Source organism: Sapajus apella, unplaced genomic scaffold, assembly GCF_009761245.1.
Source record: "Sapajus apella isolate SASKATOON/1434 unplaced genomic scaffold, GSC_monkey_1.0 scaffold46, whole genome shotgun sequence".
NCBI classification, from domain to species: Eukaryota; Metazoa; Chordata; class Mammalia; order Primates; family Cebidae; genus Sapajus; species Sapajus apella.
The window spans coordinates 19,434,471-19,454,084 of record NW_022436986.1 but is presented as its reverse complement, the minus strand read 5'-3'; the positions used below and the strand labels follow the sequence as shown (position 1 = coordinate 19,454,084).

General features: G+C 42.8%; 1 protein-coding gene across 4 annotated transcripts in view; it reads right to left on the bottom strand.

The window, feature by feature from the left end:
- Positions 1-16,967: 16,967 nt before the first annotated feature.
- Positions 16,968-19,614, bottom strand: part of CUNH9orf43 (chromosome unknown C9orf43 homolog) — a 20,212-nt gene continuing 17,565 nt past the window's right edge. For 2 of the 4 annotated variants that reach the window (XM_032240450.1, XM_032240447.1), the window contains 3 exons: positions 18,422-18,501; positions 17,702-17,765; positions 16,968-17,487 (listed from right to left, as the gene is read on the bottom strand). In XM_032240450.1, the coding sequence (XP_032096341.1) occupies positions 17,273-17,487; positions 17,702-17,765; positions 18,422-18,501 (359 nt within the window). In that variant the 3' untranslated portion in view covers positions 16,968-17,272. The remainder of the gene's footprint in view (positions 17,488-17,701; positions 17,766-18,421; positions 18,502-19,614) is intronic. The other 2 variants (XM_032240449.1, XM_032240448.1) reach the window with 2 other exon arrangements.

The window sequence follows — 19,614 nt, the reverse complement described above, 5'->3', positions numbered from 1 at the left end:
TTTATTTCCAGGAGAGACTTTCCAAAAGGGAGAGGGAACTCAGGCCTACTCCAAATCCCTGAATTGAGAAGTTCGGGAGGCCAAGGCAGCTAGAGTTCCAAGGCAGAATACCAGAGAGGAGAGAGCCATACAAAGTGAGGGCCCCAGAGATCTGCAGAGGGTCCCCACTCATGTCTTCAGCTAAGTGCTAATGAGCTCATGGGTTTGAGGAAAGTATCCCAAGGCTGGGGAGAGAAGCACTAAAGAATTATAGGGAGCAATCTTTGAAGCTCACACAGGGCCAGGAATAGCTCTTAAGCTCATCAATCAGAGTGGAAAGACCTCCTAATTCCATAGGAGACATTAGATAGAATACTCAGAAGGGTCTTGCCTCAGCTGTGGGGAATAATCAGCCTTAGATTAAATGCTGCTATTGTTCATCTTTAAAATAAATAAATAAATAAATAAATAAGTGTTTTAAAGCAGCTTAAAAGCAAGATCCAAAAGGATAAAACCGTTTCGTTTCTTTTTTTTTTTTTTTTTCCGAGACATAGTCTTGCTCTGTCACCTAGGCTAGAGTGCAGTGGCATGATCTCAGCTCACTGCAACCTCCACCTCCCAGGCTCAAGTGATTCTTATGCTTCAGCCTCCCAAGTAGCTGGGACTACAGGCATGCATCACCACACCTGGCTATGTTTTGTATTTTTCGTAGAGACGGGGTTTCACCATGTTGGCCAGGCTGGTCTCAAACTCATGGCCTCAAGTGATCCAGCCACCTCAGCCTCCCAAAGTGCTGGGATTACAGGCGTGAGCCACTGTGCCCAGCCAGGATCAAACTGTTTCTAAGCAACTTAACTGCATCCCAGAACAAGCTCAAGAATATTTGTTAGAAAACAAAAGTATCTAGAACCCAAAAAGGTTAAATTTGTAATGTCAGGTATCTAATAAAAAGTGGCCGGGCGCGGTGGCTCACGCCTGTAATCCCAGCACTTTGGGAGGCCAAGGCGGGTGGATTACGAGGTCAAGAGATCGAGACCATCCTGGTCAACACAGTGAAACCCCGTCTCTACTAAAACTACAAAAAATTAGCTGGGCATGGTGGCGCGTGCCTGTAGTCCCAGCTACTCAGGAGGCTGAGGCAGGAGAATTGCCTGAACCCAGGAGGCGGAGGTTGCGGTGAGCCAAGATCCTGCCATTGCACTCCAGCCTGGGTAACAAGAGCAAAACTCCGTCTCAAAAAAAAAAAAAAAAAAAAAGTGAACAGATATGGCAAAGAAGCAGAAAAAATATGACCATAATAAGGAGAAAAGTCAATCAATAGAAACCAACCCAGAAATGACATGTTAAGTAGGCCAGATGTGGTGGATCACACCTGTAATCCCCATATATTGAGAGGCTGAGGCAGGAGGATGGCTTGAGGCCAGGAGTCTGAGAGTAGCCTGAGCAACTTAATAAGACCCCATCTCTACAAAAAAAAATTAAAATTAGCTAGGCATGGTAGCACATGCCTGTGGTCCTAGCTGCACAAGAGGGTGGCTTGAACACAGGAGTTCGAGGTTGCAGTGAGCTATAATCACAGCCTGGGTGACAGAGCAAGACCCTGTTTAAAATAAAAATTTTTCAAAGAGTATGTCAAGTAAAGACTTGGAAGAGGCCGGGCGCGGTGGCTCAAGCCTGTAATCCCAGCACTTTGGGAGGCCGAGGCGGGTGGATCACGAGATCAAGAGATCGAGACCATCTTGGCCAACATGGTGAAACCCCGTCTTTACTAAAAAAAAAAAATACAAAAAATTAGCTGGGCATGGTGGCGCATGCCTGTAATCCCAGCTACTCAGGAGGCTGAGGCAGGAGAATTGCCTGAACCCGGGAGGCGGAGGTTGCGGTGAGCCGAGATCGCGCCATTGCACTCCAGCCTGGGTAACAAGAGCGAAACTCCGTCCCAAAAAAAAAAAAAAAAAAAAAGACTTGGAATATATATATATGTATGACCCAATTGAACAACTAGAGGTGAAAAATATAATGCCTGAGATAAAAAACACAAAAGGTGAAATTAACAGTGGGCTAGACATTGCAGAAAAAAAAGCAGTGAATTTGAAGACACAGCCGTATAAGCCACCCAAAATTAAACACAAAGAAGACCAAAATAAATGAATAAATGGATGATCAGTGAGCTGTGGGACAACCGGAAGCAGCCTAATAGATATGTATTATTAACTGGAACAGATATGTGTAATAACTGGAATCCCAGAAGAAAGTAGGGCACAGAAAATGTATTTAAAGAAATAGTGGTTGGGCTTTTTCCAAATTTGATAAAAACTATAAACCCCACAAAACCAAGAAGGTCAATGACCTCTAAGCAGAAGAAACATGAAGACACCTAAAAGTACATCATGATCAAATTGCTAGATAGTGAAAAAGATAAAATCTTAAAAGCAGCCAGGAAAAAAAACTACACATTACATACAGAGGAGCAAAGATAAGAATGACATCAGACTTCTCATCAGAAAACTACGTGCTAGAAGACAGGGAAACAATATCTTTAAAGCATTGAAAGAAAAAAAAACAGGCTGAGTGCAGTGGCTCATGCCTGTAATCCCAGCACATTGGGAGGCCAAGGCGAGGGGATGGCTTGAGGATGACTTGAGGCTAGCCTGGGTATACTAATAGCAAGACCCATCTCTACAAAAAAAATTTTTAAAGCAGCCAGATGTGGTGGTGCATGCCTGTAGTCCTAGCTACTCCAGAAGCTGGGGTGGGAGGATTGCTTGAGCCCAGGAGTTTGAGGCTGCAGTGAGCTATGATCACACTATTGCACTCCAGCCTGGGCAACAGTGTGAGCCCCTGACTCTTAAGAAAAATAAAATACAAAGAAGAAAAAGAAAAAAAAAAAAGAATTATTTACCCAGCAAAAATATCTTCCAAAAATGAAGGCAAAATAAAGACTCTCAGATTTACAAAAGCTGACTGAATTCATCATCTGCAAATATACACTACAAGAAATGTTAAAGTCTTTCAAATTGAGGGAAAAATGATACCATATGGAAGTCTGGATCCACACAAAGAAATAAAGAGAACACTGGAAGTGCTAACTATGTGGATATATATAAAAGAGTTTTGCTTATTATTTAAATCTGATTAAAAGTACAATATAACTAGGATAGGAACCATTGACTAAAAAGAAAACACCCAGAGCTCCCTGCATCCTGTACTAAATTGTATATGTTGTCTTCTGATGAGATAATTACAAGAAGCAAACTCCAGGGAAGCTATTAGCAAGTTAGCAATTGCAGTCATGTGGGAATATGGATTCTACTTGTGGAAGAAAATAATATAGATATGTGTAGTCTAAAATGCAACAGCCATGGTTGAGATTCATCTGGATTGCACTCAGGTTTGAATATAAGGCTTATGTAGAGCAAAGTCTGTTTCTGGATCAGTGTACTGTGATGGTGAAGTGCCCTTCCAGTGGACGTAGCACACCACACTGTACGGAAACACAGGGGCAGAGGTCATGGCATCCAGAGATCCCAAACGTTCTCCAGGGAAATTTGATTGGGAACTAGAGGACATATCTAAGTTAGTTGTGCTGGAGCTGGAACTTAGAGAAGTGGCATGTATTCCCTTTGCTTCCAGATTCTTTCCAATCACTCGGACCCCTTTTTTTGCCATCACTGCACTGCTGAAACTTGATTCACTCAGCAGGCACCATTGTCTTTCACATTATGCAGACCACTTGCCTATTCACAGTCCTCATCCCCTTGCCTGAGTTTTCCTGCTGCCTCTCTGACAACTCCTCTATTTTCTGACTCTGCTTACCTTCTTGTGTGTTCTCGGCTGTGCCCTTTAGTCCTCTTCCTTCCTCAATATTATCTCCCTCTGAGAGCTCATGTGTGCCTATTGCTACGCTTACCTGTTCTAATGGTGACTCCCAGATCTCTCTCCATTTCCAGGGCCCAGCACCACCTCTGCCTCGACACACCAGCCACCAATCTGCTTTCCCTCTGCCTCCACCCTTCTTTCTGACTGCTCACCTAGACTGTAGTGCTCACTGTCTGCTTCCATATCTTGCTACCCAACGAGACTGTGAGCAGCTCCAATGCCATGACTGAGATGTGTTTTCTTAGTATCTCCCTACTGCCCAACCTAGGGCCTGGCACACATTTTAAAAAGCAAACCTGGCCAGACACGGTGGCTCACGCTTGCAATGCCAGCACTTTGGGAAGTGGAGACGGGCAGATCACCTGAGGTCAGGAGTTCCAGACAAGCCTGGTCAACATGGTGAAACCCATCTCTACTAAAAATACAAAAAAATTAGCTGGGCGTGGTGGCAGGCACTTGTAGTCCCAGCTACTCAGGAGGCTGAGGCAGGAGAATCACTTGAACTCGGGAGGCAGTGAGCAGAGATTGCGCCACTGCACTCCAGCCTGGGCAACAGAGCAAAACTCCGTCTCAAAAAAAAAGAAAAAAAATGTAATAACAATAATAATAAAAAGTGAAATCTGGCTTGGGAATTTGGTTCTAAAAACAGTATATAAGGCATAAATCATAAATAACCACAGTTATCCTTAAATAATCTCTATGTCAACCATAAAACACACACGGTTTTGTAAATAAAAACGATGAACAGCAAACTGACCTTCCCCATCTCACACTCCCTCTGGGATGTATTTTCAGAGTAGAAGAGCTGGAACAGCTCCCACTAGTTGTAGTACATCTTCTCTGCCACTCCCTCCTGCTTGGGGCTTCGTTTTAACCCCACACATTAATTGCATTTTCATATGTAAAATGTATATATAACCACAACTTCATGGTAAAGGTTTGATGAATAAATATCTTTCCTTAAGTTGGTTCTGCCTCTTGACTTCACGTTTCCGATAATAAAGCACGTCACTTCCCCATCTCCCTCACTCTTCCTTTCTGTTTTCCAGGTTCTGGTTCATTCTTCCTGTGCATAGTATCCCTTTGCGTCTATTCTTACTAACACCTACATCATTCAGGCCCTGATCTCTTCTGATCTTTATTTCTATGATAGCCTCCTAACTGGTCTTGCTGGTCTCGTTCCCATTCATGTTTCTCTCTCTCATTAATTAGCATTTAGTGCTATCACTCCCCGATTCAAAAGCCATCAATGGCTCCCCATTGGCTATCAGAGTTGAGGCCCTGCACAATCGAGTCACAGGCTGTCTTCAGTCCCACTCCTACTCTTCCAAGATAGGAACACCATGCTCCTCGCCTGCTCCCCAAACTTTTCCCACCTCTATCACTTCCTTCCACTTCAAATGCCACCTCCACAAACATCTTCACTTGCCAAAACCCAACCCGGCCTTAAATGGTAATATCCAAAGTGACGCTCCTTCTTTCCATCATTATAGTTCTTTCTTTGTACCATTTATCTCACACTGCTGGATTATAAGTACACTAAAGGAAGAAGACACATTATATATTTTTTCATTTATTCACTCGTTCAACATTTATTATTAAGCACTTACAGTGTGCCAGGTGCTCAATGAGGTGCTAGATATTTATACAGTAAAGACAGAGAGAGCTCTGCCACTCACAGAACTCAGTCTGGCAGTAGAGGGTGGCAACAGACAAGCCGTGCACCCCAATAGAGGCTATGAGAGAAAAAGTGAAAGAGGGGAATCTCATCTTGACAGTGGTCAGAAAAAGCTTATTCCTAAATAAGTCATGTGTAAGCTGAGACCTAAATAATGAGTAGAAAGTAGCTAGACAGGCTGGGCATGGTGACTCACACCTGTAATCCCAGCATTTTGGGAGGCCAAGGCAGGCGGATCTCTTGAGGTCAGGAGTTCGAGACCAGCCTGGTCAACATGGTAAAATCCTGTCTGTACTAAAAATAAAAATAAAAAATTAGCTGGGCATGGTGGCGGGTGCCTGTAATCCCAGCTACTCCGGAGGCTGAGGTAGGAGAATCACTTGAACCCGGGAGGCAGAGGTTGCAGTGAACAGAGATCACACCACTGTACTCCAGCCTGGGTGACAGAGCGAGACTCCATCTCAAGAAAAAAAAGAAAAAAGGAAAAAAAAGAATGAACAGAAAGTAGCCAGGCAGAAGGGGGAAGAAGAAGTTGAAGAAAAAGTACCAAAAAAAAAAAAAAGTCAGAAGATAAGAGAGAATGTGGTTCATTAGAAGAACCTAAAGAAAAAAATCTTGGCTGGAGCACATAGAACAAGGTGAGAGTGAGGGGCACTGGGGCTGGGGAGAGACAAGCCAGCCACAGCCCTGCCTTGTGAGGCACTTGTAAACCAAGTGAAAGAGGTTAGGCTTGATCCTAAGGGGAAAGGAAGGTTTAAAAAAAGATGTATCATGATATTTGCATGGTGGAAAGATGGAAGAATGGATGGCAGAGGTAAAGATCAGGGGTTAGGCTTGGCACAGTGGCTCATGGCTATCCAGGGCTTTGGGAGGTTGAGGCGGGAGGATGGCTTGAGCCTAGGAGTTTGAGATCAGACTGGGCAACATGGCAAAACCTCATCTCTACAAAAAATAGCTAGGCATGGTGGCACACACATGTAATACCAGCTACTCGGGAGGCTGAGATGGGAGGATAGCTTGAACCCAGGAGGAGGAGGCTGCAGTGAGTTGTGATTGCGCCACTGCACTCCAGCCTGGACAACAGAGAGGGACCCCCATCTAAAAAAAAAAAATACTAGGGGTGAAGGCAGTAACCCAGATGCAAGAAGACAGAGACCTGGACTAGGGTAATAGCACAAAAACCAGAGAGAAGTGGATAGATTTGGATGCTGCACCTGATATGACTCGGTGATTAACTGTATTCAGATGGACCAAAAAAAGAAAAGGTCAGAGATGATCCCACAAGCTTGACCAATGCTTTGTACGTAATAGGTGCTCAATGTGGAATGAATGAATTTATAATAAATAAATGAATGAGCAAATATAACAATGAATGAGAGGCAGAGAAGAGTAAAAAAAAAATGATTTTTGAAGATTTCTTCCAAGGCAAAGCCATCCCAAGAAGTAATATAGACCCAAAAAATATGTATGTATATAAATATATTCGAATTTATTGGTTTACACCCTCCCCATATTTTTTAACAGATGAAATCTGGCCAAGATAAGCTTAGGGGATACAAAGAATTATAAGTGCCTCAGATCACTTTTTATATTTCTGCACTTCCAAATACTGCCTTCCTGAGTCTGTCTGCCCAACTGATGATCTGTCAGGATCATCAGCAGCTCCTAACTTCCCAAATTCCTAGGTCTTTTGGGCATGTGCCACTATTTGCCACACTCTTGGAATGGTCCTTTCAGTGATCATTGAAATTGTTCAGAGATGGATTCATTCATTTGTCAAGCATTGATCAAGGGCTTCCTACATGCCAGGGCTATCACCTGGGGTTGTAACCATGAAAACAACAGGCACAGACTTTTCTCTCAAGGAAACACCAGTCCCCTGGAGCATTTAAATTTACATGTGTAAATTTACATATGTAAATGATGAAATGTGTTTTCCTTCATTTACTCACTAAGACGTTTCTTTGGTTGTGTAGACACTGGCCATAGAAATTACCAGAGGCCTGCAGTTATTTGAAAGGTGTCAAAGAGAGTGTGTCATTTTCATAATGTAGTATCACCACCTAGTGGTTCTAAAAAACTTTGTCAATTGAGCCAGGAAAAATTTCTTACAAAGCTATATTGCTGGGAATGACTCTCCACCATTTCTCCAGAACTTTTCCTTTCTCTATCAAGATAATCTAGGGGATGATTCTCTAATACATAAAGGGTACACGATATCTGTTAAATAAACATATATAGCGCTTTCTCTCTCTGTCACTCTCTCTCTCTCTCTCTCTGTGCTCTTTTTTAGTTCTACCTTCAAAATGTCCTCTGTCTATACTTTTATATTAAATACACTTTGCAAAGTCTATCTAGTAAATATCTGGTTCCAAGTCTGTGTACACCATTCTCATATATAAAACTTTTCAAATAAAAAAATGCATATATAGAAGGACAAATTAATTTAATACCCTAGTACCTTACAGCAATGGAAAGAGAAAATTTAGAAATTCCTTCCCACATTCCTCTGGACTACAAAGGACTTTCCAATAACTTCTATGTAAGGACAGAGGTATTACTGTCCTTAATTAATCAAGTGTTTCCTTTAGGTGCATTTGAATATACTGATTTTTTAAGTGTCACTGTATCATGAATCAAACCCTGACACCCTCCCACCAAACCCAAGGGGCTTTCTATAATTCAAAAACAGGCTGGACACGGTGGGTCATGCCTGTAATCCCAGCACTTTGGGAGGTCAAGGTGGGTGGATCACTTGAGCCAGGAGTTCGAGGCCAACCTGGTCAACATGGGAAACCCCTTCTCTACTAAAAATACAAAAATTATTTGGGCACAGTGGTGTATGCCTGTAAGCCCAGCTACTCAGGAGGTTGAGGCACGAGAATCACTTGAACCCAGGCAGTGGAGGTTGCATTGAGCAGAGATTGTGCCACCTCATTCCAGCCTGGGCAGCAGAGAGGGACTCTGTCTCAAAAAATACAAAAACAAAAACCATGAAGAACAGCGTGTGTCATCCCAAAGGTTGGGACCAATAGCAAAACAAAGTCCAGCTGGCTCTGAAACTGTGGGCCTAGAATGTCTGAAGATGTTTTCATTGACTCTTACTTCTACACACATGTCAAACTGGGCCAGGTGTCACCAGGAGGTGTGCTTAGAAAATTATGGTAACCTGCCGGGCGCGGTGGCTCAAGCCTGTAATCCCAGCACTTTGGGAGGCCGAGGCGGGTGGATCACGAGGTCAAGAGATCGAGACCATCCTGGTCAACATGGTGAAACCCCATCTCTACTAAAAATACAAAACATTAGCTGGGCATGGTGGTGCGTGCCTGTAATCCCAGGAACTCAGGAGGCTGAGGCAGGAGAATTGCCTGAACCCAGGAGGCAGAGGTTGCGGTGAGCCGAGATCGCGCCATTGCACTCCAGCCTGGGTAACATGAGTGAAACTCCGTCTCAAAAAAAAAAAAAAAAAAAAAAAGAAAATTATGGTAACCCAAAGCAAGGGCCTGTCTCTAGCAGGGATCACAAAGTAGCAAAGAACAAAAGAAACTAAGGGCTAGTTTCTTGGGAATATAAGCCTCTTAGAACCATATTCCAACAGGCTAAACCTTAAGTCCTCTTGTTGGTTTAAATAAGTAAAGTGAATCTCCAAGCAATTATGCGATTAAGCCTTACTTCTGCTTCCTTAGGCCCAGATGGTGGGGAAACGGCAGTTAGCAGCAGTTACCTGGCTCCTCCTCTCTCAGAACTTTGGGAGGCTGAAGTAAAGAGTTCATGGGGACTTCTCCCCTTCAGTCAATTCTTGTCTACACGGCCTTGTCCTTCCTTTAGATCTAAGGGTATCCCAGTCTCAGTCATATATTAAAGAGAGGGAGTCAGAGAGGTGTCAGGATATAGTGAATGAGGACAGGCTGAACCAAGATTCTAAACCCAGCCCCCTTGACTTGCTCGCCTTTGTCTTGGCCTCTCCAGCAGGGCCACAAGGTCTGTCGTGAAGGTTGTAGACCAACTCTAGGGGTGCTGCTCGTATTTTAATCATCTTAGAGTTATATAGTCATTGAGTTAATTTTCAAAAGATGGTAGTAAAGTGTTTTAAAGGGTGTCTTTTTCTAATTTACTCAAAGGCCCCAAATGGGGTCTCATTAGCCCTGTATTCTGAGCCTAATTTATCAACTGGCTACAGTCCACATATGTCTATGTGGTTAGCCAGAGAACCAAGTGAAATAGTGAGTGTAAAGCACCTTGAAAACTAACACAGTTTGGAGATTATATTTCCTAGGGTTCTGTTTGTGATCATCTAACTTTGAGGCATTGGTATGGCAATGGTAAAACAAGTTTCAGCCTGCAAGTGTTTTATCTCCCTTTGAAAATAGATGCAATGGCCAGCATTCAGATAGTGCATATATTCTCACTCAAAATCCATCAGGATTCAAAAAGTAACTGTGTACTCATCAATAGGATTTTAAAGAATGTTCCAATTTCTGAGAGTTGCTTCACCAATAAAGTAATTGAATTAGTTATAAAATAGTTATTATACCTTCTCTTCTCTGCCTGAGTCTTTAGATAAAATAAGCAAATGGAAGGCAAATGCTGCCTTGTCCTCATCCCTGCCATTGACCATTAGAAACTGGGTTTGCTCCAGTGGACAGGTCTGAGGGTAGCCTAATAAGAAGTGAAGAAAATTGTAGGCCAGGTGTGGTGGCTCATGCCTATAGTCCCAGCACTTTGGGAGGCCAAAGCAAGCGGATCACCTGAGGTCAGGAGTTCAAGACCAGCCTGGCCAACATGGTGAAACCCTGCCTCTACTAAAAGTACAAAAATTAGCCAGGCATGGTGGCAGGCACCCTGTAACCCCAGCTACTCAGGAGGCTGAGACAGGAGAATCACTTGAACCCAGGAGGTGGAGGTTGCAGTAAGCCAAGATGGCACCACTTCACTCCAGCCTGGGCAACAGAGCGACACTCCACCTCAAAAAAAAAAAAAAAGGAAAGAAAATTGTAAATTTTTTAAAGCCAGCCCACATAAATCATTCTGCAATGTAATCATTCAAGAAATAATTATTTTCAGGAAAACAGCCCGTGTAATACCTTGTCGATTTCTCTCCCTAGGAAGATTCAGCTAAGTACAGTTCAGTCTAATAACACAAATAATGTCATATACTTTTTGATTTGGCCCGAGTAGGCAGCAGATTTAGCTTTCTAATTTGGTCTGTTTTGAAACAGTGTTTTGAAGGAGTCAAACATTTAATCTGCCTTTCCTATATGAACTGTACTTAGAGAACCAAATAATTGATGAGTGAGAAGTTTCTCTTTAAAAAAGATCTCAGGCCCAAGCTAGAGCTCCACTTTTAGCATGACACTGAGAAGCCCCAAGGTCTGCTCTTTAGTAAAACTAGTGAGGATTGTTTAAAAAAAAAAAAAGTTAAGAGTCTGGAAATGGCCCTAAGGGCATACCACAAATGAAGAAACATCTGTTCAAAAACATCTACAAAAACTCAGAATTATAAGAATCCAAGGTATGTGAACCAAGACCCATGCTCTCTCTGTTCTCCCACCCTCAATTCAGTGAGACAAAAACTATACCTCAGGCTGCTTCAGCCTAGAACACAGGGCTGCCTCCTGCCTCAGCTATCTTCCCAGGAGGGATGGGATGTCAGCATTTCTCATCCTTTTCCCCTACTTGTTGCTGTGGGCAAAGTTCCAGGTGAGTACAGCTGATATAAATGGAGTTCCCTTCTTCCATCCAGCCTCCACTTGTGGAAACAGGCTCTACCTTGGGCATGGTACTATTGAAAACACTAGGGCTCTGGCTGAATTTGCCCCAGTTCATGGGCAGGTTCCACGCTGAAAGGCAAGCCAAGGAGACCTGTGACTGCTGCCCCTCCCATCTACAAAGCACTCAGAATCTAACATGGAGTGTCACTCAAGAAGAAGCACATCATTGTTTCCACGCCCATCACCAGGACTTTGGCTCAGAGATTTCCTCTGATACAGATGTAAGTCATAGAACAGAGAAATTTGGGAAACTCCTAAGTATGTGGAAATTAAACAGCATACTACTAAACAACCAATGGATAAAAAAATCAGCAAAAGAGAAAATACTTCGAGGTAAATGAAAATGAAGATATATCAAAACTTATAGGATACAGCTCAAACCGTGCGTACAGGGTACTTACAGCTGTAAATTACTACATTACAAAAGAATAAAGACCCCAAATCAGCAACCTTCTACCACCATAAGACATTAGAAAAAGAAGAGCAAACCACAACTAAAGCAAGCAGAAGGAAGGTAATAAAGATTCGAGTGAAAATTAATAAAATCAAGAATTTTTAAAGAACAGAAAAATCAATGAAAACAAAACTGGCTCTTTGAAAAGATTAACAAAACTGACAAACTACCTAACTGACCAAGAAAAAAAGAAAGATAACTCACATTACTATAATCAGATATAAAAGAGGTGACATGACTAACAACCTTTAAAGGATTAAAAGAATACAAGTAGGCTGGGCACAGTGGCTCATGCCTGTAATCCCAGCACTTTGCAAGGCCAAAGCTGGTGGATCACTTGAGGTCAGGAGTTCAAGGCCAACATACTACTAAACAATAATTTGGCCAACATGGTGAAACCCCTTCTCTATGAAAAATACAAAAAATTAGCCAGGCGTGGTGGGACATGCCTGTAATCTCAGCTACTTGGGAGGCTGAGGCAGGAGAATCATTTGAATCTAGGAGGTGGAGGTTGCAGCGAGTCAAGATCATACCATTGCACTCCAGCCTGGGCAACAAGAATGAAACTCTATCTGAAAAAAAAAAAAGAAATACTACAAGTAAATGCACACTAATAAATTTGACAATTAGATGAAATGGACAAATTCCTAGAAACACAAACTACAGAAACTGATTCAAGAAGAAATAGCCAGGTACAATGGCTTATGCCTGTAATCCCAGCACTTTGGGAGGCCGAGGCAGGTGGATCACCTGAATTCAGGAGTTCAAGACCAGCCTGGGCAACATGAAACCCTGTCTCTACCAAAAATACAAAAAACTAGCCAGGCATGGTGGCTCATGCCTGTAGTCCCAGCTACTCAAGAGGCTGAGGTGGATCACTTTAGCTTGGGAGGCAAAAGTTGCAGTGAGCCAGCATCATGCCACAGCACTCCAACCTGGGTGACAGAATGAGACCTTGTCTCAAAAAAAAAAAAAAAAGAAGAAGCAGAAATAGGCAATCTGAATATGCTTATAACAATAAAGAGATTGAACTAGCACTCAAAAAACTATCCACAAAGAAAAGCTCAGCCCCAGATTGCCTTACTGATAGCTCCTACCTAACATTTAAAGAATTAATACAAGGCCAGGCATGGTGGCTCATGCCTGTAATCCCAACACTTTGGGAAGCTCAAGGCAGGCAGATCACTTAAGGAGTTCAAGACCAGCCTGGCCAACATGGGGAAACCCAGTCTCTACTAAAAATACAAAAATTAGCCAGGCATGGTGGCAGACACCTGTAATCTTGGAGATGCTACTTGGGAGGCTGAGGCAGGAGAATCACTTGAACCCAGGAGGCAGAGGTTGCAGTGAGCAGAGACCACACCATTGCACTCCAGCTTGGGCAACACAGTCTGCTAAAAAAGAAAGGGAAGAGAGGGGAGGGGAGGGGAGGGGAGGGGAGAACTCATATAATTAAGGGCTTCTATGAAAAACTCAAAGTGAACATCATACTTAATGGTGAAAGACTGAATGCTCAGCCCTAAGACAAAAAATAAAACAAGGATGTTTACTCATCATTTCTATTCAAGATTGTACTAGAGGTTCTAGCAAGAACAGTTAAGGAAGAAAAAAAAATTAGAACCATGACGGTTAAAAGACACAAAAACATCTCGATTTGTAGATGATATAATCTTGTATACAGAACATCCTAAGAAGAGCTTCCAGATAGTTTAACACATGGAGATTCCTGGAGGGTGGTGCGCCCAGGGAAAGCATGGAAGCCTCTTCCCCGTACCTGGATCTACACATCTCTTCATCTGTATCCTTTGTAGTATAATAAACTAGCAAGTGGGCAGGTGCAATCTTAGTTCCTGCTGGATGCAAGGAATAATAAGCCGAAAACGAGCTGGGCTGCATGTCAGAAGGATATTTCCCCGCTTTGCCTGCGGGAGCATCACATTAGAAAACCACACTTCACTCACTAGGGTAAGCCTCAGGACTATGTGGCCGTCTTGAAGTCACCTTGACATATTAGGGATGAATTTAGAAGAGGACAATGGCAAGGTTCGGGACGTGCAACCCCAAAATATGGCATCTTGGCATTTGAAAACACAGCAGAAGCAGGAAAGTCACTCTCGTCATTCCCTCTTCTCCCCGAAACAAGATTTTCATTTTAAGAGGGACCTTCCCTATACCTAGAGGAAAGGAATATCCTTAGCTCTGAAGACACAAGGGACAAAAGGAAGAATCTGCACAAACAGGCCTTGCTAAGTTCCCCAGGTTTATTACCATTAGATCATACTCTTTTGTCCTCCAGTCATAATTCTCCACAACTGTCTACTCTTCATCAAACTTAGCATAAAATTACCCAGGCTTCCCTGTTTCCTTGTCTTCACGTCATAGGAGGGAAGGCTCCCATGTCATGTAAAACTTATATTAAATAAATTTGTATGCTTTTCTCTTGCTAACCTGTCCTTTGCTATGGATGTCTCTGTCATGAATCCAGCAATAAGTAAGAAAAGAAATATTTCCTCTCCCTTCCCAACAACACTATCAATAAAGGTGACACACTCCAAAAAAGAAAAAGAAAATAATAAGAAATCCACTGAAAGACTATCAAAACTAAATAACAAGGTAAGTTAGGTTGTGGGATACACAATCAATATACAAAAATGAGGCAAAGATCATTACCGGCCACTAAGACCAGAGAAGAGACAACCAGCCATTACGGGCCCCCTGATGGAAGCACATAATGCTATCTATGACATTATCTTGCAAAAAAAAAAAAAAAAAAAAAAAACAACCATGAAGCAGCCCAAGCCTCTGGATCTGAAAGTTTGCAGGAAATAAAGAGAATGAAGAAACAACACCATGGGGATACAACTGGCAAAATCAAGACTATAGGAATCTATAGGCCAAACAACCCCGTTTCTTCAGCAAATAAATTGCAAGAAAAGAAAAAGGAAAAAGGAGAAAGTGGGATTACAGGAAAAAAGAGAAAAGGAAAAGGGAAAGCACTGGGATTACAGGTGGGAGCCACTTGATTTCTATAGAGTGAAGGATCTTAGAGGTCAAGTGGCTCCCACCTGTAATCCCAGCACTTTGGGAGACCAAGATGGGAGGATCACTGGAGCCCAGGAGTTCGAGACTAGCCTGGGCAACATAGCAAGACCCCATCTCTACAAATAATAATACAAAATAATTAGCCAGGCATGGTGGCGTATGGCTGTGGTCCCAACAATTTAAGGGGCCAAGGCAAGAGGATCACCTTAGCCCTAGAGGTCGAGGCTTCAGTGAGCTGTGATCATGCCACCGCACCCCAACCTAGGTAACAGAGTGAGACCCTCTTTCAAAAAAAAAAAAAAAAGATTTTTGAGCATATCAACCAAATTCAATTTATGGGCCTTATTTGGATTCTAGTTTGAAGGAATCAACTGTGAAAAGAAATTAATAATAGAGGGAAATTTGAATTTGCCTGGATATTTGATGATATTAAACAACTATGATTAATTTTTGTCGTTATTTTTAACACTTTTCTTTTAGAGGTGTATGCTGAAATATTTATGGATAAAATGACCTTTGCTTCAAATAACCTTGTTCAGAATGGGGGTATATGTATATGAAACAAGATTGGACATAAATTGATAATTCTTACGTAATGGACAAATGGGAACTCATTAACTTTTGTATGTTTCCAATTTTCCTGATTAAAATAAAAATGGAGCCAGCATCCCTGGGACCCACATTAATCAATTATAGAAGAAGACAGACAGTACTCCAGGAAGGAGAGGAAGTCAGACTCTGGTTAAATATGATGACGAATATCCTACACTGTTTCTGGAGAATGAAGTGAAAGAACAGCAGAGTGGAATAATGAAAAGAGCTCTGACCTAGCACTAGGAGACCCAGATTCCAGCTCAGCTCCACTTCCAAGCTCATGATCTCAGTCAAGACAAATCCCCTCTCTGAGCTTCACTATCCTTACTTTTAAAATGGGGCTGCAAATAAATGATCTTTATGTTGTGGGGCTAAATTCTTCCTCCTTAAAATTTGTCCCAAATGATGGCTATGTTCAGTCCTAATGTTTTGCAGGACTCAGGAAAAATGTACAAAAACAGGTCTACTAACCATGTCTGATCATTTAAAAACTATAAATCAAGCTAACAAATTGTTAAATAAAACATGTTCTATCCTCCTACCTTGACCAGTATATCTTCATGATCTAGAAAGTCAAGTTCATTCAAAATCCACAGATTCCTTGAGATTCCACACAAACATGCAGTACTAGAAGAACCAGCCCTCACTTCTCATCCCCAGATCCCATCCTTACTGGGAAAGGCCACAAATACAGATGCCCCAACCTATATGTCCAAGCTGTGGGCACATCCCTCTCCATATACCCTCCTCTTACCCCGCTTGAACCCAGCAGTGCACACACTGGTGGGATAGTCCACACTTGGAAGGATGGACCCATGAAAGATGCCTGTACAAGCCATGGAAGTAGGCAAGAGGCCACTCGGCAGAAAATTCCAGGGAACCAAATACCAGGAACAAAGTCTCAACGGGAATCACAGACTCCAGCTAGGTGTACATCCATTTGGCTCTGCAAATTTCTCTGCCATGAGGGGCAGCACAGCCAGAAGACCAGAGGACTTTCTAAAGCATGGGGTCAAGGCAAGGGCCTTCCTTGCCCAGATCTAAGATACTGAATGTATCAGTTTCATTATATTATTATCTTTCCTTTTACGTAATTTTGAAATCTCTACTACATTAAATCTTTTTAAGGACTAAAACTGAAAAAAAATCTCTCCAAAACCAAGTTAGAGGTTCCCTGAGACTTCGAAATTCTGTGTCTTTATGAGGATCGCTGAAACTTTCTTGCAGTCTCAGTTCCTTAGAAACTAGAGCCTTTTGGCTGAGTGCAGTGGCTCATGCCTGTAATCCCAGCACTTTGGGGGGCTGAGGAGGGAGGACTGCTTGAGCCTAGGAGCTCATAATCAGCGACACAATGAACATTATTTGATGACAATGTAGATCCCATCTCCAAAAGAAACCATTTCTAGGGAATGAGAGAAAAATCTAGCGAGCACCATGGCAGCTCCCATGAGCCAAATTCAGCCCCCTACCATTGGAAACCTTTCAGAGCTTCAGAGATGAGATAAGAGTGACCCAGAAAACAGATACCAAGAAACACCTTTTCCTTCCTCCTAGAAAGAGAAAATGAGTCTTTTGATTGAGAAGCAGTTGTGTTTAATCACCAAAATTATCCTGACCCTAATGGAAGAGAAATAATATAAATGTAAAAGGGGTAGGGCTTTTTCTCCTACATTTATTTTAGAGGCAAGTAGAGGTAAACAAAGAAATCTGAATCCCTAAGCTCAGAGCTCAGGCCCTGGGAAAGGCTCCAGAGAGCAGAAGTCCTCTCTCCTCTTGCCCTTATGTGAAACGCTGCTGTCCTCAGGATACCAGCCATCCCACTCTGGAACACAGCTGCTACGGGAGATGCCTTCAGTCTACTTCTCCAGAGGCTTCTCACTCTGTCCCAGAGGATTGGCTCTCCTCATCCTCATCATCAGTGTCCTGAAGAATCCTCAGTAGTGCGAGCTCAGAGTTCAAGCTTGTTCTAGCCATACTTTCTGAAAAGCTCAAGGAGACCTTCTTTTGGCTGACAGCCTGAGCTTCTGGCACAGCTTCCACCAGAGCACTAATGTCCTTGTTAGTCGGTTCTGTTTCATACAATTCAGGACCTAAAAGAAGATGCAGTCATTAATTGCACCTGTAAACTTCTCTCAACTAACTATGACAAATGGAGGACAGAAAAGGAAAAACTGGGGTGTTTTTTAGGATCTCTCTAAGACAGGAGGACTGTGCCTTCAGGGAGGTAAACCATCCTGGTCAACACAGGTTCAGTTCTCCCTAGCCTCAGTCACTTACTAAGGCTCCTCTACTCTAGTAACTTACTTTTCACACTGTGGTAGAGATCCACATGGTCATAATAGTCCATCTTTGGTCTCTCTGTGGAATCCTGAAATTCATCAGGGAAAAACATAAGGAAATTTGAATCAAGACTTTAGGGAACTAAAAGGATTTTTCTAAAAGATGTTTTCCTTGGAGAAATTAACATCTAAGATGAGCCAGGGACCCATCTCTTTGGACTGAAAAGCAGCTGGTATCACACATTCTTTGCTCTCCGTGCTGTCGAAATGAAGCTAGAACCACTCCTTCCCGTTCCCTACAGTCAACCAAGGGCAGACGGCCTCCAAGGATGGCTTCCAACAATTCCTCTCATTCCAGTTTGCACATGCTGTTCCTCCCATCAAGAGACAGGGCCTATTTCTTCTCTTATTTACTCTCTGGGATTGACTTGCAACTTCTTCAGCCAATAAAATGTGGCAGAAGTAACACTGTTTTAATTCCAGGCCCATCCCTTAAGAAACTGCTTTCATGAGACTGCTATGCTGCCAAAAAGCCCAAAAAAGCCACATGCAGAGGCCTCAGGAAGGAAAACCAGCAACTTGGGCAACAGTCTCAGCCCAGCTGCATTACGTGACCTCAAGCAAGAAGAGAATAACTGTTCAGTCAACCCACAGAATCATTAGAAATAACAAATCACTATGGTTATGCTTTGGAGTAACAGATAACTGAAACTGGGTCCTAGCAGAGGCCCTGGCACACTCTCACCTGTTTTGAGGTGGTTCCTTCTGTCTCCATCAGCTGCTGCTGCTTCATGTCACTGTTCCGACCTGGCAGAGTTCTGTAATCTAATAACTAAAAAGTCAACTCAATCTTCCTTGTATTGGCCCAGCATACCCTATTTTGGGGCTTCTAGGTGACACTTAGTCTGTAAGTGACTCTGCATCCAGGAAAAGATAAGATCTTGGTGGCAGATAAAAGGTAGCTAGACCTTCTGAGTTCTGTTTGAGATTCTGCTCACTTGGGACTGTACTTTTATCTATTACAGAATTAGAGATTATGGTAAAGTGTGTGAAAAGTCCCAGGATTCCTCCAAGAAGCCCTAACTCTACCTTCTCGCAGCATATAAATACTCCTCTTACCAGAATGTGACTCATCTTCTTGCGCCATCCCTCAGGTACCCACAAACAAAGCAAAACAAAAACCTCTAGTTTCATGTTTCTTTTGCATCAGCTGCTTCCCCAACTAGTCCCTAAGTACATTCATTCTTTCTTTTCTCAATCTCCCTTTCCCTAAACAAACATCTTCCAAGCTGCCACCAGAGGCATTATGCTAAAATACAGCATTTCCATCGACTCCCCATCAGCACTGGTTCTCACCTTAGCTGCACACTGGGAGAACTGAGGAGCTTAAAAAAAAAATACTGAGGCCTAGTTTCTACAACCAGAAATTCTAATTTAATAGCTGGGATACAGCCTGAGTATTAGAATTTTAAAAGCTTGTAAGATCATGTTCGCATGGGAAAAAAAAATAATAATAAAGAAAAGAAAAGCTTGTTGGCCAGGCGCTGGCTCACACCTGTAATCCCAGCACTTTGGGAGGCCGAGGTGGGCGGATCACCTGAAGTCGGGAGTTCGAGACCAGCCTGGCCAACGTGGAAAAACTTCGTCTCTACTAAAAATACAAAAAATTGGCCGGGCGCGGTGGCTCAAGCCTGTAATCCCAGCACTTTGGGAGACCAAGGCGGGTGGATCACGAGGTCAAGAGATCGAGACCATCCTGGTCAACATGGTGAAACCCCATCTCTACTAAAACTACAAAAAATTAGCTGGGCATGGTGGCGCGTGCCTGTAGTCCCAGCTGCTCAGGAGGCTGAGGCAGGAGAATTGCTTGAACCCAGGAGGCGGAGGTTGCGGTGAGCCGAGATCGCGCCATTGCACTCCAGCCTGGGTAACAAGAGC